General features: G+C 46.7%; 2 protein-coding genes across 2 annotated transcripts in view; one reads left to right on the top strand and one right to left on the bottom strand.

The window, feature by feature from the left end:
* Nucleotides 1–15,423, bottom strand: part of asic2 (acid-sensing (proton-gated) ion channel 2) — a 292,832-nt gene that overhangs the window by 252,700 nt on the left and 24,709 nt on the right. The window lies entirely within an intron of this gene.
* LOC144000806 (E3 ubiquitin-protein ligase TRIM35-like) lies at nt 10,563–11,939 on the top strand. The gene is given in 1 exon segment (XM_077494436.1): nt 10,563–11,939. A coding segment is annotated over 1 exon segment (1,377 nt).

Genomic DNA, 15,423 nt, shown 5'->3' with positions numbered 1-15,423 from the left:
CTGCGGGCTGCTGAGGGGGGCAGTTGTCTGCCTGCTATTTCCTCAGAGGAAACTCTTTGCCTAGACAACGTACCACCCGAATACCATGATTTGAGTAAAGTCTTTAGTGAAGAGAGGACACAGACGTTACCGCCCCATCGCCCCTACGATTGTGCTATTGATTTAATTCCTAATATGCCACTTCCTAGTTCCCGGCTGTACCATGTTTCCCAACCTGAGCTGGCAGCCCTCCGGGAGTATATTTCAAGCGCACTAGCGGCAGGGCATATACGGCCATCCACCTCCCCTATGGGAGCTGGGTTCTTCTTTGTTGATAAGAAGGATAAATCACTTCGCCCCGGTGTAGATTATCGTGGCCTAAACGAAATGACTGTAAAGAATAAGTACCCGCTACCATTGCTGGATTCAGCTTTCGCTTCCCTCCAAGCCGCCAAAATATTCTCAAAATTAGATTTGCGCAGTGCCTACTACCTTATCCGCGTCAGGGAGGGGGATGAGTGGAAAACTGCCTTTAAGACTCCCCTGGGTCACTTCGAATATTTGGTGATGCCTTTCGGGCTAACTAATACTCCAGCAGTCTTTCAATGTTTCGTGAACGATGTCTTGCGCGATATGATTAATGTATTTTGTTTTGTCTATTTGGATGATATCCTAATCTACTCCCGTGATCTTAAGGAACACCAACAACACGTTAGACTGGTTCTCCAATGCTTGCTAGCTAACCGTCTATAACGTTAAAGCTGAAAAGTGTGAGTTACATTCATCCTCCGTACAATTTTTGGGGTTTGTGGTGGAGGATGGCCAAATCCGAGCTGATGCTGGGAAGATTCGCACTGTGCTCGAGTGGCCAAGGCCAACCTCGAGGAAGCAGTTGCAGAGGTTCTTAGGGTTCGCGAACTTCTACCGTCGGTTCATCCGCAATTATAGCCAGAAGGTTAGACCACTTACTAGGTTAACATCTCCTAAGCTTCGCTTTGAGTGGTTAGACTCGGCAGAGGAGGCTTTTAATGATTTGAAGAGGGCATTTACCTGCCCGCCTGTTTTGCGTCACCCTGACCCTCTTCTTCCTTTTGTGCTTGAGGTGGACGCATCGGATTCAGGAGTGGGGGCTGTGCTCTCTCAGCGGTCTCCGGTCGACCAGGTGCTCCGCCCCTGTGCCTTTTTCTCCAGACGTTTGACACCTGCCGAGGCAAACTACGATGTGGGAAACCGTGAACTTCTGGCCATTGTCGCTGCACTTCAGGAATGGCGTCACCTCTTGGAAGGAGCTAAGGAACCATTCACAGTGTTCACAGACCACCGTAACCTGGAATATCTGCGAACTGCCAAGCGGATGAATCCCCGACAGGCCAGGTGGGCGCTTCTTTTCACACGCTTTGACTTTGTTATCACGTACAGACAGGGCACTAAAAACAAGAAGCCAGACGCCCTCTCCAGGATGTTTGACTCTAGCCGTGGAGAGGCTACTGAGGATGAGACTATCCTTCCGGTCCACTGCGTGGTGGGGGCGCTGCGCTGGAGGATTGAGGAAAAGGTGGTGGAGGCTCTACGAGACTTACCTGTGCCTGCGGAATGCCCAGCAGTTCTACTCTTTGTTCCTGACGTACTACGACGAGAGGTCCTACAGTGGGGGCACGAGTCGAGGGTGGCCTGTCATCCTGGAGCGACTCGTACGCGAGAGGTTATTTCCCAAAGATTCTGGTGGCCCTCTCTCAGGCAGGATGTTCTGGACTTCGTTAAGGCATGCGCCGCCTGCGCATGTGGAAAGGCTTCTCACCAGCCTCCGTCGGGCTTGCTCCATCCCCTGCCAGTGCCGTCTCGACCATGGTCACACATTGCTCTGGATTTTGTGACTGGCCTCCCGGTCTCCCGGGGATCTTCCGTGGTCCTGACTATTGTGGACAGATTCTCTAAGTCTGCTCATTTCGTCGCATTATCCCGGCTGCCATCCGCTTTGGAGACCTCGCGTTTACTGGTGAAGCACGTTTTCCGTCTGCATGGCATACCACAAGATATTGTGTCAGACCGTGGACCACAGTTTGTTTCTCAAGTTTGGAAAAGGTTCTGCAAGTCCCTGGGGGCCACCTACAGCCTGTCATCTGGATACCACCCGCAATCCAATGGACAAACTGAGAGAACCAACCAAGACCTCGAAGCGATGTTGCGGTGCGTATGCCAGTATAATCCCACTACTTGGACAATTCATTTGCCTTGGGTTGAATACGCCCACAACACTCAGGTTTCCTCTGCCACTGGTCAATCACCCTTCTATGTTGCCCATGGCTATCAGCCTCCGCTGTTCCCTTCCCAAGAAAGGCAGGTGGTCCTCCCCTCAATTCAATTGCACCTGAAGCGAGCCCATCGGGTCTGGCGGGAGGCCCGTGCGGCTCTCTCTAGCACTGCTCAGCGCAACCGCCAGGTGGCGGATCGTCGCCGTCTACCGGCCCCTGTCTACAGGCCGGGTGACATGGTCTGGCTGTCGTCACGGGATCTCAGGCTGGCCGGTGGGGCCAAGAAGTTAGGACCGAGGTTCGTGGGTCCGTTCGAGGTGGAGGCCATCGTGAACCCAGTCTCTGTGAAGCTGCGACTTCCACCGACCCTAAAGGTACATCCTGTCTTTCACGTGTCTCTGCTCAAACCGGTATCCTCCATTGCCTTGAACCCCCCGGCGGCTCCACCTCCCGCTCCACGTACTCTGGATGGTGACCCGATCTACACGGTGAAGGAGATTTTGGACTCTAGAGCTCGGGGCAGGGGGTTCCAGTACCTGGTCGACTGGGAAGGCTACGGTCCTGAGGAGCGGCAGTGGATTCCCCGCTCCTGGATCCGTCCCTCCTGCGTGTGTTCCATGCGGCACATCCGGAAAAACCAGGTGGTCCGCCAAGAGGCGTCCGTTGAGGGGGGGGTACTGTCATGTTGCTGGGCTCTCAGTGTGTTTCCTTGTCTCACAGTGCCTGATTAATGAGAGGGCCGTGTCCCCTGCACCACACCTGCAGTGCATCACCTATTAGGCCTTCATAAGGACTGGGACTCCTTGCAGCCACTGTCGGGTCGTTGCTCCCTCTGCTCACAGCCATCGTCTAGTGTTTCTAATGTTTTTCGCCTTCGCTAATTATTATAGTCCAAGATTCTCGATTTTCATCTACGTAAGTTTTGCTACGTCTCTTTTTGTTCCCACTTTTATGTGGCATGTTTCATAGCTATAGTAAGTTGTTGCTTTCTTGTGTTTGCGGTTTGTAGCCTTCGGGTCTTTTTGTGTTGTGTTAATTTCCCTCCTTGCAATTTGCAAGCACTTTTTGTTAACCTTTTTCCTGCCTGTGCCCAGCGCTTTATGTTCATATTCACGTGTTTTGGTGAATAAAACCTCTCGCTTACTCCTCTGTGTTCTGTGATTCTGGGATCCACTCTCCGGTCGCACCGGAACCTTAACACATCTAATAACCCCACAAATATGCAGAGCAGTAATACAGCACCTTCACGTTTTCCGCTATTTCCAGGTTTCGAACGCGTACAGCCCTCGTCATTTTTGTCCAATGGGAGTACGGATCGTCACGTGGGTCGACGTGATTACGCAATATAGTCCATTTGTAAAAAGCACAGTGTGAATATGAACCGCACCAAACTAAAAAAAATAAAGTCCGCTTTTGGTCTGGACCAAACAAGCGGACTAAAGGACTTTTCTGGTCTCAATACACCCTGTCTTTAATAAACAGTTAATTGAGTTTTTGCAGCTACTGAAGAGAAAACAATGCCTTATGAAGGCACATTAATTATTAAGGGTTATTAATTCATTTCCGATTTAACAATTGTTAACAATAGTTTTCAGCACTTCTACATCTGGAATAAACACAAAATGGCATGGTTCGGTTTTCTCCCTCCCTGCAGTTCTGGAGTGTGGCAGGAGGCGGCGCCAACATCGCATAAAGTAAAAAAAATGATTTAAATGAAGATTCATTCCCAATTTACAATAGAAATATTTTATTTGGGAACATTTTAAAGAGAGCCCATCCACATAAATGTGTGAACGTTGAACGGCTCTCTATAAAGACTCGGTTCCCATCGTTCACGTTGAAGAGGTACAAAAGACTCAATTCATTCGTGACGTCACATAATAAACTCAACGTGTTTAGGGTTGCGCATGACGCCTGACACATCACTGAAAATTAGGACTGTGCGCCGTAAATCCGAACGTCTGGCCTCCCTACGTGTACCCCGAGAAACAAACAATAGTTTGTCAACTTACCAGACCCCGGCTCTGTCAAAGGACCCTCTAACATTGCTACCCTCGCACGCGCCTATTCAAAAATCATCTAAAAGAACAAAACAAAAAAATCAGTAAAACTGAATATGTCCGATGCTGCCCAAATGGCCCCACTGCCAAGCTCTCAAGGGCCCTATGAAGTTTTTATAAGTCTTAATAAACACATACTTTTCATAAGCATGATATAAGGGCCTTATTGGCACTTATTAATACTTTTTAACTCGTATTAATGTTTATTACTTGGACCTTAATATAAAGCATTACTGAAGGTTTTTGAGATTCTTTCTAGTCTCAAAGAAAATTCCATCCGGGCATGTCTTTAGTGCCCTACCTCGACCTTGCCATTTTCCGCTTACCCAATTATTCAGTATCAGGAATTTGGGGGGAACTGTAAATGGAGCAGCCATGTTGGCCAAAGGAATCCTTGCTGTGTGTGTCCACTGGGAGCTGAATATTACTGAATAATACCAGCTTCCAAGGAAGTCAAAACTGCAATTGCATTTTATCGCCTGTAGCTGGCAATGTTTTCCAAAAAAATTGATTGATTTTGTTTCAAAATGTCCATTTGCAATTAAAGCAGCTATATGGAAGATTTAAAATTTCAAATCGCTACTGCCACCTGTGGCCGAAAACAAACTGCACGCTCGTACACGCTGCGCGCACTCGTACGTGCACGACCTCAATACTGAAGACTGGGCTCTTCATATCCAATTAAACTATGTTTTCAGAGGTAAGAAGTTTTATAATGTTACACAAAGCTGGCTACTTCACGGAATGAGACTCTCGATCCCCACTAAACAATTGATGTCCACGGGACGTGCAGATCATATTGCAATAGTCGGTCAAAGTCCAGTCCTGTGCTGTACTCCAAAACGATGTGCAAATTACGTCAATTAATTGTACCTCATTCCGATGTTAATATGCAGTTACATATTGTAGTCACCCCGCTCGACGGACGTCAACCTGATTCTAGTCATTATTAGGGTATGTCGCCCCCAGGCTAGCGTCATTGTGCATTAGCCGAAAGGTGGGCTGTCAGTTATGGAAATTGATGATTGTGAAAAACATATAGACCCATTCACTACTTAGTGTGATATGGCCGTGAATGTTATCGTCATTCAGTAGTACTGTTCACATTCTGTTCGCATAATGTAGCTACAATAGGCTGTTTTCACGGAGGAAAATAAAGCAACATTTAGCCTGATTGAAACGCCGCGGAATGGAACGTCTGTTCTTCATAAAGTCATTCTGTTCTATTACATTCAACTTTGCCGCCCCTTTCACGCTAAATGTTGCCGTCCACCTCACTTTCACCCCAATAGTTACGACCGAGAAGTGATCGATCTTGAGGTTACTGCTATTTGAAAACAACACATTTTCTTCTAAATGTTAAGAAACTCGCTTCTTACCTTTTGGAGTAGAAAGAAAGCCAGCTGTGAATCACTTTTCTAATCCAAGTCCGATCTCAACTCTCTCCACCGCTGAAATGTCAAACTCGTTCTTGCCGGCGTCGGTCACTATCAAGTTTAGATTTTTTTTTTTCGTGGCACTTGACATTGTTTTCTTTTTTTTTTTTTTTTTTAAGCAGCCTTCCGCGGAGTAACAGAAGGTGTCTGGGGCAGCGAAAATCTGTACTAGTTCCGTCTTCGCGACTACAGGAAACAACTGACGAGGACGCGCATGACGTCACATCCCGCAGACAGAGGGCGGGAAATTCGAAGGATTCGGACCGGACGCTTCCGAAATAATATTGGCCAGAGGCTTGTAGGAGTACCCATTGTGAACAGCTAAGATGTTGATGTACTAATTATTAGAATATGCTTCAGTCATAAATAGTAAAATAAAAATGCTATTGTTAAGATATTTTTTGGGAAATCCTCCATATAGTAGCTTTAAGTTGCCAAGACTTCATTCACTTTGGATTAAATCAATTATTTTGATTGGCTTCAACTGCCACAAAAACAAACTTCTTGAGCTGACAATCCTCCACTGTTATCTTGTTTAATGTTGCACTTTGACACCTGGCAAATTGCAGTTATATGATTCGACTATAATAAATTCAGAAAGCTTGTCAAAGGCACTGCTTGAGCAAGCAGGAAGTACACGTTTTGACTTTTATCACATTGACAGTTTCAAATTCAACAGAGGCATGTGTCAAACATGCATCCAAAATAAAACGATCATCCAGGCATTTGTCAGCTTGAACCTTCTGAGATGAAGATGTACTCGTACTGGGCTGTACTTAAAGGTGCCCTCATATGAAATGTTCACTTTTGGGGGGTTTTTGACATAAGTATGCCTTACCATAGCCTGACATAAGTCCCCAAAGTTGTGAAATAAACGACCCATGTTTCCCTTTCCAATGGCCGTTTGTATCACATTAGCTCAAACTGCACTCTCAAATGGGCTGTTTCAGCAGGTCGGTTTTGCACGTCATTAACCCCACCTTTTTCGGTTTTACACGTCACTAACTCAACACGAACTCCACCCTCACAATTTTCACCCCCCCAAGAGCATACAAACAGCAGCAGCAGGAGGACAGCATGGTCCACAATTTCGCGGCCCCGTATCTCCGGCACAGAGGGTCGTGGAGGGCCGTCACTGACGCCGATGGAAAGCTGAGGTCGACCCGGTTCCGGGGATGTGTTCGGTTCCGGGGATGTGTTCATTTTCCCCATAGGACTTATGGTTCGACCAGTACGGGGGTGTCAATCCCAGTAGCTGCACCCGGAAAATGTGCATCGTGAAGGATTAGCAGCCCTGACAGTTTGTGGCAAACATTTAACTGACGACTGCTTCAGGAATTTGGGACAATACAAACGTGGATTAGCAGAACTTCTTTCACTTATCCCGGGATCGATACCAACTATTGAAACTAATGAGCCAATATTCCTTCAGGTGCAGATGTGAAGACTCTGTTTGTAAACAGGAGCACACGGAAAAGATGAGACTTGGCCACGCCCAACTCATTTTGCAGTCAAACGCACGGCAGTCTGGCGAGCCTTGGCCACGCCCACCAAAATCCGCTCGTTTGATGCTAGGCTAACAGTAGACCTTCCTCGTGGAGACTGCAACTCTACAACAAGGTACAATTTGGTGAACATTTCTTTTGATATAGTATTAGGGCGCCCAGAGGATGGTTGGTGTCATTGCTGCAAAGCTCATTTCAGGTGATATTTAAGATGATGCCCAATTCACACCTGAACACCTTCTTGACCTGACAGCCCCTTGTTAACTCATTTATTGTTGCACTTTGGCATCTGGCAAATTGCAGTTCAACAATAATAAATACATAAAGGCATAAAGGTTTGAAAAGAACAAGTCTGTCACGTTGCGAGGAGGTAGGACCCAGACGCAGGATAAGGTAGGCCACAGAGGCAACAGGTTTTATTGCCGGGCAGCAGCAGTCTCCTCTCACACTGAGAGGAGAAAGGGGGAATCAAAAAGGTGGAGAACAAAAAACGCTCCACTGGGGAGGAAAAAACAGGCAAAAGGTATCGGGGACAACAAAAGGCGCTCCGCTAGGGAGGAAAAAGGCTCAAGGCAAAAAGGGGTAACTCAAGGCGCTCCGCTGGGGAGGACAAGGCACAAAAACAAGACAAGGCACAAAAACAAGGCAAAACAACAAGGCAACAGGAACAAGGAACAAGGACTCGAGGACTGTGGGACGCTTCCATGCACTAACTATGTGTGTGACACTTCGGCCCAGAGGGGAGGAATCAGGTGGCTTTTATGTCCGGGTTGATTGGGAACAGGTGGTGGTGATCATGGGCGTGGACCGGTAATCAGTGAGCTGCAGGAAGGGTAAGTGACCTGGGGTGAGAGGAGAGTTAGGGTTTTCAAAGTAAAACAGGAAACATGGATAACAAAAACAAAAGCATGGGCCGTCACGCCGGTGGCGGCGTGACAGTACCCCCCCCTCAAGGGCCGGCTCCTGACGGCCCTTCAATATCAAAAAGTCCAAAAAACAAGGGCGGGCGGAAGGGGGCACGGAGGTGGGAACACGGCCCACCCATCCGTCCCAGACAAAAAGCAGTTCAGGAGGGCGTCCTCGACGCCCGACAAGAGAGTCCCAGCGGGGCCAGTCAGGAGGGCGTCCTCGACGCCCGACAAGGAGCAGAGGTGGCGGCGGGGTGTTCGCTGCCAGATGAGGAGCAGGAGGCGGCCGCTGGCCGGGCGCCGCCGGAACTGGTGCAGGCGATGGCGGCCGCTGGCCGGGCGCCGCCGGAACTGGTGCAAGAGGAGGCGGCCGCTGGCTGGGCGCCGCCGGTCGAGGAACCGGAGGTGGCGGCCGCAATCCATGCGCCGCCTGACGAGGAACAGGAGGTGGCGGCCGCATTCCATGCGCCGCCGGACGAGGAACAGGAGGTGGCGACCGCAATCCATGCGCCGCCTGACGAGGAACAGGAGGTGGCGGCCGCAATCCATGCGCCGCCTGACGAGGAACGAGAGGTGGCGGCCGCAATCCATGCGCCGCCTGACGAGGAACGAGAGGTGGCGGCCGCAATCCATGCGCCGCCGGACGAGGAACAGGAAGTAGCGGCCCAGGCGAAGCGGCCAGGGGTTGCGGCGGCAGCGACCCAGGCGAAGCGGCCGGGGGCTGCGGCGGCAGCGGCACAGGCGAAGCGGCCGGGGGCTGCGGCGGCAGCGGCACAGGCGAAGCGGCCGGGGACTGCGGCGGCAGCAGACGAGGTTCAGGGGCGAGAGGCTGCAGCAGACGAGGTTCAGGAGCGAGAGGCTCCAGCAGACGAGGTTCAGGAGCGAGAGGCTCCAGCAGACGAGGTTCAGGAGCGAGAGGCTCCAGCAGACGAGGTTCAGGAGCGAGAGGCTCCAGCAGACGAGGTTCAGGAGCGAGAGGCTCCAGCAGACGAGGTTCAGGAGCGAGAGGCTCCAGCAGACGAGGTTCAGGAGCGAGAGGCTCCAGCAGACGAGGTTCAGGAGCGAGAGGCTCCAGCAGACGAGGTTCAGGAGCGAGAGGCTCCAGCAGACGAGGTTCAGGAGCGAGAGGCTCCAGCAGACGAGGTTCAGGAGCGAGAGGCTCCAGCAGACGAGGTTCAGGAGCGAGAGGCTCCAGCAGACGAGGTTCAGGAGCGAGAGGCTCCAGCAGACGAGGTTCAGGAGCGAGAGGCTCCAGCAGACGAGGTTCAGGAGCGAGAGGCTCCAGCAGACGAGGTTCAGGAGCGAGAGGCTCCAGCAGACGAGGTTCAGGAGCGAGAGGCTCCAGCAGACGAGGTTCAGGAGCGAGAGGCTCCAGCAGACGAGGTTCAGGAGCGAGAGGCTCCAGCAGACGAGGTTCAGGAGCGAGAGGCTCCAGCAGACTAGGTTCAGGAGCGAGAGGCTGCAGCAGACGAGGTTCAGGGGCGAGAGGCTGCAGCAGACGAGGTTCGGGGTTCTGAGGCCAGTCCGACCCTTCACCCCAGTCGCCACGGTCCAAAGCCATCAACTCTTTTATCTCTGCAATGACTCGGGCGATGTCTTCAAGCCTCTGCCAGGTCTCCAATTTGGACACTCCCGCTGGGTCCATGCTGGCCGAAGTGTACTGTCACGTTGCGAGGAGGTAGGACCCAGACGCAGGATAAGGTAGGCCACAGAGGCAACAGGTTTTATTGCCGGGCAGCAGCAGTCTCCTCTCACACTGAGAGGAGAAAGGGGGAATCAAAAAGGTGGAGAACAAAAAACGCTCCACTGGGGAGGAAAAAACAGGCAAAAGGTATCGGGGACAACAAAAGGCGCTCCGCTAGGGAGGAAAAAGGCTCAAGGCAAAAAGGGGTAACTCAAGGCGCTCCGCTGGGGAGGACAAGGCACAAAAACAAGACAAGGCACAAAAACAAGGCAAAACAACAAGGCAACAGGAACAAGGAACAAGGACTCGAGGACTGTGGGACGCTTCCATGCACTAACTATGTGTGTGACACTTCGGCCCAGAGGGGAGGAATCAGGTGGCTTTTATGTCCGGGTTGATTGGGAACAGGTGGTGGTGATCATGGGCGTGGACCGGTAATCAGTGAGCTGCAGGAAGGGTAAGTGACCTGGGGTGAGAGGAGAGTTAGGGTTTTCAAAGTAAAACAGGAAACATGGATAACAAAAACAAAAGCATGGGCCGTCACGCCGGTGGCGGCGTGACAAAGTCCAAGTGTCATCCACTGAAGTCTGGCAATAAAAGTACAACTCCAGGAAGTGCGCTTGTGGACCTTTTGGATATAAAGCGATTATTCACCTGTGAGTGAGACAGATACACTGCCGCTCACCTGAGAGTGAACGTTGGAAGCTTGTCGATTGAGTTGGCCTCTTCGCAAGGACCATGGCCAGCCGAGTTGAGGACAATCTCCAATGTCCGACCTGTTTGGAAATCTTTAAAGATCCTGTCGTGCTGCCGTGTAGTCACAGCTTCTGTCGTGCGTGTGTGCGGCAGTGGTGGGAGCAGAAAGGAGATCGAACGTGTCCGGTCTGTAGGACGGAGTTTCATTCGATGGATCCACCTATAAACTTGGCCCTGAGGAACGTGTGTGAGGCCTTTTCACAAGCCTCCGTGAAGTCCGACGACATCTGCAGCTTGCACAAGGAGAAACTGATACTCTTCTGTTTGGACCACCAGGAGCTTGTGTGACACATCTGCATGGTTGCAGAAATCCACACTGGCCACAAGTTCCGTCCCCTCAATGAAGTTCATAAAGATCACAAAGACAAACTTCAGGATAGCCTGCAGGAAGCAAAAAATAGACTGAAAGATTTCATGAAGGCAAGGGACAACTGCAATGAACAAGCGACGTACATCAAGGTCCAGAGGGAGCAGGTGGAAAGCAAGATGAAGAAGGATTTTGAGCAGCTTCGTCGCTTCCTGCTGGCTGAGGAGGAGGCCAAGTTGTCTGCTGTGAGGGAAGAAGAGGAAAAGAAAACTCAGATGATGAAGGAGAAGATTGAGGCTCTCGACAGAGACATGGCTGCTCTCTCAGACGTGATCAGAAGCACAGAGCAGCTAACCTCTGACCCCATTTCCTTAATGAAGAACTTCAAGACTGCGATGACCAGAATCCAAAAGCTACCCAACAAGCCCAAACTGCTCCCAGGAAGTCTGTTGGACGAAGTCAAGCATGTGGGCAACCTCAAGTTCAGCGTGTGGGAACGAATGAAGGAGACGGTCTCCCACAGTCCCGTCATCCTGGAACCAAACACTGCCGATTCCAAACTCAGTCTGTCTGAAGATCTGACCAGTGTGAGTTGTCAAGCAAAACAGAAGCGTCCAAACAATCCAGAGAGGTTCAAGAACTTTGCAGTACATGGTTCTGCTATGGCTTCAGGAACGTACATGTGGAATGTTGAGGTGGGAGACAACAATGACTGGGCACTGGGTGTGGCGTGGGGGGACCCTTGTTTGCCACATTACATGAAAGCATGTAAAATTACATTTAGTCATGATAAATACCAAAAGTTTGGTGAACCATTTGGATCGTGGAATCCACCAGTGACGCTCCAGAGGATCCGAGTTCAGGTGGACATGAACAAAAGAAAAATTTCATTCTCTGAATCTCGTACAAACACTGAATTGTGCAAAATGAGTCCTTCCAATTGGCCACGTTTGTCTGACAACATGAAAATGTTTCCTTGCTTTTGGACACGGGATAAAATTCCTCTGCAAATAATTCCACTTGCATGTCGTGTTACGACTCAAAGTCAGTGATGAGTTGGAGATGTTTTGATCCCACAGTTGTCATCAGTCATTTTGTATGAGTTTTTTTTTTTTCCACTCAAATGAATTTTTTACATTGACCTGTTCAATAAACTTAAAAAATATGGCTATTGATAAAGAATGTATCAGAAAGAAGTCAATCTGAATGAAATGACACGTGGTCTGCCAAAATGTATTAAAAAATGAAAAGTGCCTTGAAGTATTTATTTGACTGTTCATTCAATATCAATTTCAGTACAGTGGTACCTCTACTTATGAAATTAATTGGTTCTGGAAGAAAGTTCTTAAGTAGAAAATTTTGTAAGTAGAGACGCATTTTCCATGTAAATGCCCTAATCCGTTCCAAGCCTCCCAAAATTCAGACATAAATGTTTTATGAAGCATACAAATGCATCAAAACATGTAACAAATACATGTTACAATTAGATTATTGCACAATAAATGAGAGTTGTGCATAATGTAAAAAAAACAAAGAATAAAAATGATGGTCATTTACCTTTTTAACTGCTGTCCTCATCGTTTTTTGCCCTCTTTGGTTCATGTTCCTCTCTCACAGAAGTGTTTTTTTTTTTTTTTTTTGCCTGGTGTTTTGTAAAGAACTGATCCATGGATGTTTTTTATTTTATTTTATTTTATTTTATTTTATTTTATTTTATTTTAAAACAATCCTTCGGAAATGTCCAAGGCAAACATCATCTTAGTGAGCAAACGCCCGACTGGTGAACACTTTTTCTGGGCGATTCTTTTAAACAAATTCTGAAACTTCATGGAAACTTGGCGAGGAATCTTTTTCAAAAAAAAAAAAAAAAGGCCCGTCTCGTCGCAATTAAAAACTTACTGTGCCTTCATCAATCACCAATTGTTTGAATGTTTGCACAAATTTGTTGGCCGTTAGTTCATACATTTACGAAAAACGGAACACCTCATGGGCCGCGGGATGAATGATGAGGACGCTGTATAGACACCAATCTAGTATACGCTCATAGATACCTATGGTAGGAATTAGCCATAGCCGAAAGTATTTTGCGTTCGGTAATGTATTTTTACCTTTCGTATCTAGAAATTTCTTTCGTAACAAGAGGCAATATTTTCCCGTTGAGGAGTTTCGTAACTCGAAAATTTCGTATGAAGAGACGTTCGTAAGTAGAGGTTCCACTGTATTTAATATTGATGTGTTTGTTTATAGTTGCTTATTGCTATTTCAATATTGTTTTAATGTTTTAAATAGTTCACTGCTTATTTATTTATTTACATATTTACTCGATTATTGCAATCTGTATTTTGTGTTTAAATATTTATGAAATTGAGTCAATATATATTCAAATAAATGTGAAAATATTTAGCTACATATTTATTCAAATATGTACATAGATAATATAATTTAAATATTTATTCAATTATAAACTTTTTAAAATATTTTGTGGTATTTCCCCATTTATTCATCTTAATATTCATTCAATTACCCCCATATTTATTATAATTTCATTTTTTTTCAGTATTTCTTTTTTCAATATTAATTGTAGCTACTACACTTTTAAGGACTTACAAGGGAGTCCTTATAAGATGGTCATTATATGTTCATAAGACTAATGCTGTCGTTTTAACATATAAGACCCTTATAACAATCTTCACAAAACTTAAACGATCTTTTTTTTTTTTCTTCAATACTAATAGACTATTCTTTATTGCGCAACAGTGATTAGTTTTCAAATACTTGTTTGCTGTAAATTGTGCTTTTTGCAACTAAAGCGCTAACAATGTATTATTAAGGCGTATCAATGTTCATAAATACATTATTAAGTCTTTAACAATTGTTAACAATAGTTTTCAACACTTCTACATCTGGAAGAAACACAAAATGCAATTATGGCTAATACAATAGTGAAGAAAAAATACAAAATAATAAACTTGTTTCAACAGTTACAATTAGTTAAGATGACATTTTTCTTAAATTGTATTTAATTGAACTTTTTTCCATTTTAAATTGCTACTGCCACCTGTTTACAAAAAAAATTAAACTGCACACACCCTTCTTCACGTATACGATGACATCACATCCGCAGACAATGGGCGGGAAATTCAAACCTGAATTCAGTCTGAAAACTTTTTGCCACAGGCTTGCAGGAGTATCCATTGTGAACAGCTAAGGTGCTAATGTACTAATAGTACTAGAAGATGTTTCAGTCATAAATGGTCAAATAAAAAGGATAATGTAAAATATATTTTTGGCCAAATTGTTACAAAGAGCAGCTTTAAGGCTCCACTTTATTCTGAAAAAATATCAATGACATCACAAGTGAGAGGGAAGTCTGGGCTTCCCTGCTAAAGCTGCTGCCCCCGTGACCCGACCCCAGATGAGCGGTAGATAATGGATGGATGGATAAGAGACTACTCGACATCAACTTAACTTTCATCACATAACCATTGCCAAGAAAGAAATCTGAAGTGGTGCAAAAGTATGTGACTTTCAACACCACAGCAAGTCACTGACATGATTTGTTTGGCACAGTTTTCACGCTGGGTGCCCTTAGTGACAAAACACACACATTTTATCAACTGGGCTTGGGTTATTGGGCCACTGGCCTGGAATTAAACCCACATCTTGTACCTATGTAACACTTGTGAATTATTTTTAAATTCTGCCCACATTTCATTTTCAAAGTGTCAAGAAGGTGTATGCCCAAAAACACTCTAGAAGTCTTACATTTTGCATTAAAGCAGCCATTTTAGGCTCATGTTGCTCAAGTTTAACTCATCCTTGAAATTTATGACGTACAATTATTTGCAACCAAATTGAACAACATACTACAGATGGATGATGCTAAATTGCAAATATTTGTAGTTGTTATTGTGTGTACAGATTTTTGAGATGAAGTTGATAACATTTTGCCAACATAGGACTTTATACACTCAGGTGTTCCCTTCTGGATAAAATGTACAGATCCAAAAGTGGAATGACAATAGATATCATGGATGTGGTTGCTAGGGATACAGACGAGAAGCTGAATTTGGAAAGGGATGGAGTTTTAACCACACACTGGGTGCAAGACAAAAGACTGTGTCAGAGTGAGTAATATTTTTTCCCTTCTTACTGGGACATCTGTTAATATATATAAGAACAGGAAGAGCATCGAGGAGCATTCGAGTTGTACAATAACACAGCCATCATACACCGCTGAAATGGCATCACCCTCACCCCGGACTGCCATTTAGTGGTGCGATTAATCGGCACGACATACACATGGAGGCGGCGATACGAAAAAGCCAGGCGCAACTGTAAAACAAAGAGATATAAAAGCAAATGGGACGTGGTTACAGCTAATTGCGGCATTAACATGCGGGGTCGCGGCCACAAAATGCCGGCCTGCGACGTATCGGCTAATTAGCACCTCGTTATTGAGTCGCGTTGCACCATCAGTCACTGCATCTGCCTCCTCCATCTCGGGCTAATTAGACACATCGGGGGTCTGTTAAC

This window comes from Festucalex cinctus, chromosome 1, assembly GCF_051991245.1.
Source record: "Festucalex cinctus isolate MCC-2025b chromosome 1, RoL_Fcin_1.0, whole genome shotgun sequence".
Classification (NCBI taxonomy): domain Eukaryota; kingdom Metazoa; phylum Chordata; class Actinopteri; order Syngnathiformes; family Syngnathidae; genus Festucalex; species Festucalex cinctus.
Note: the sequence above shows the minus strand (reverse complement) of the source record. Positions and strands in the feature narration are given on the sequence as shown.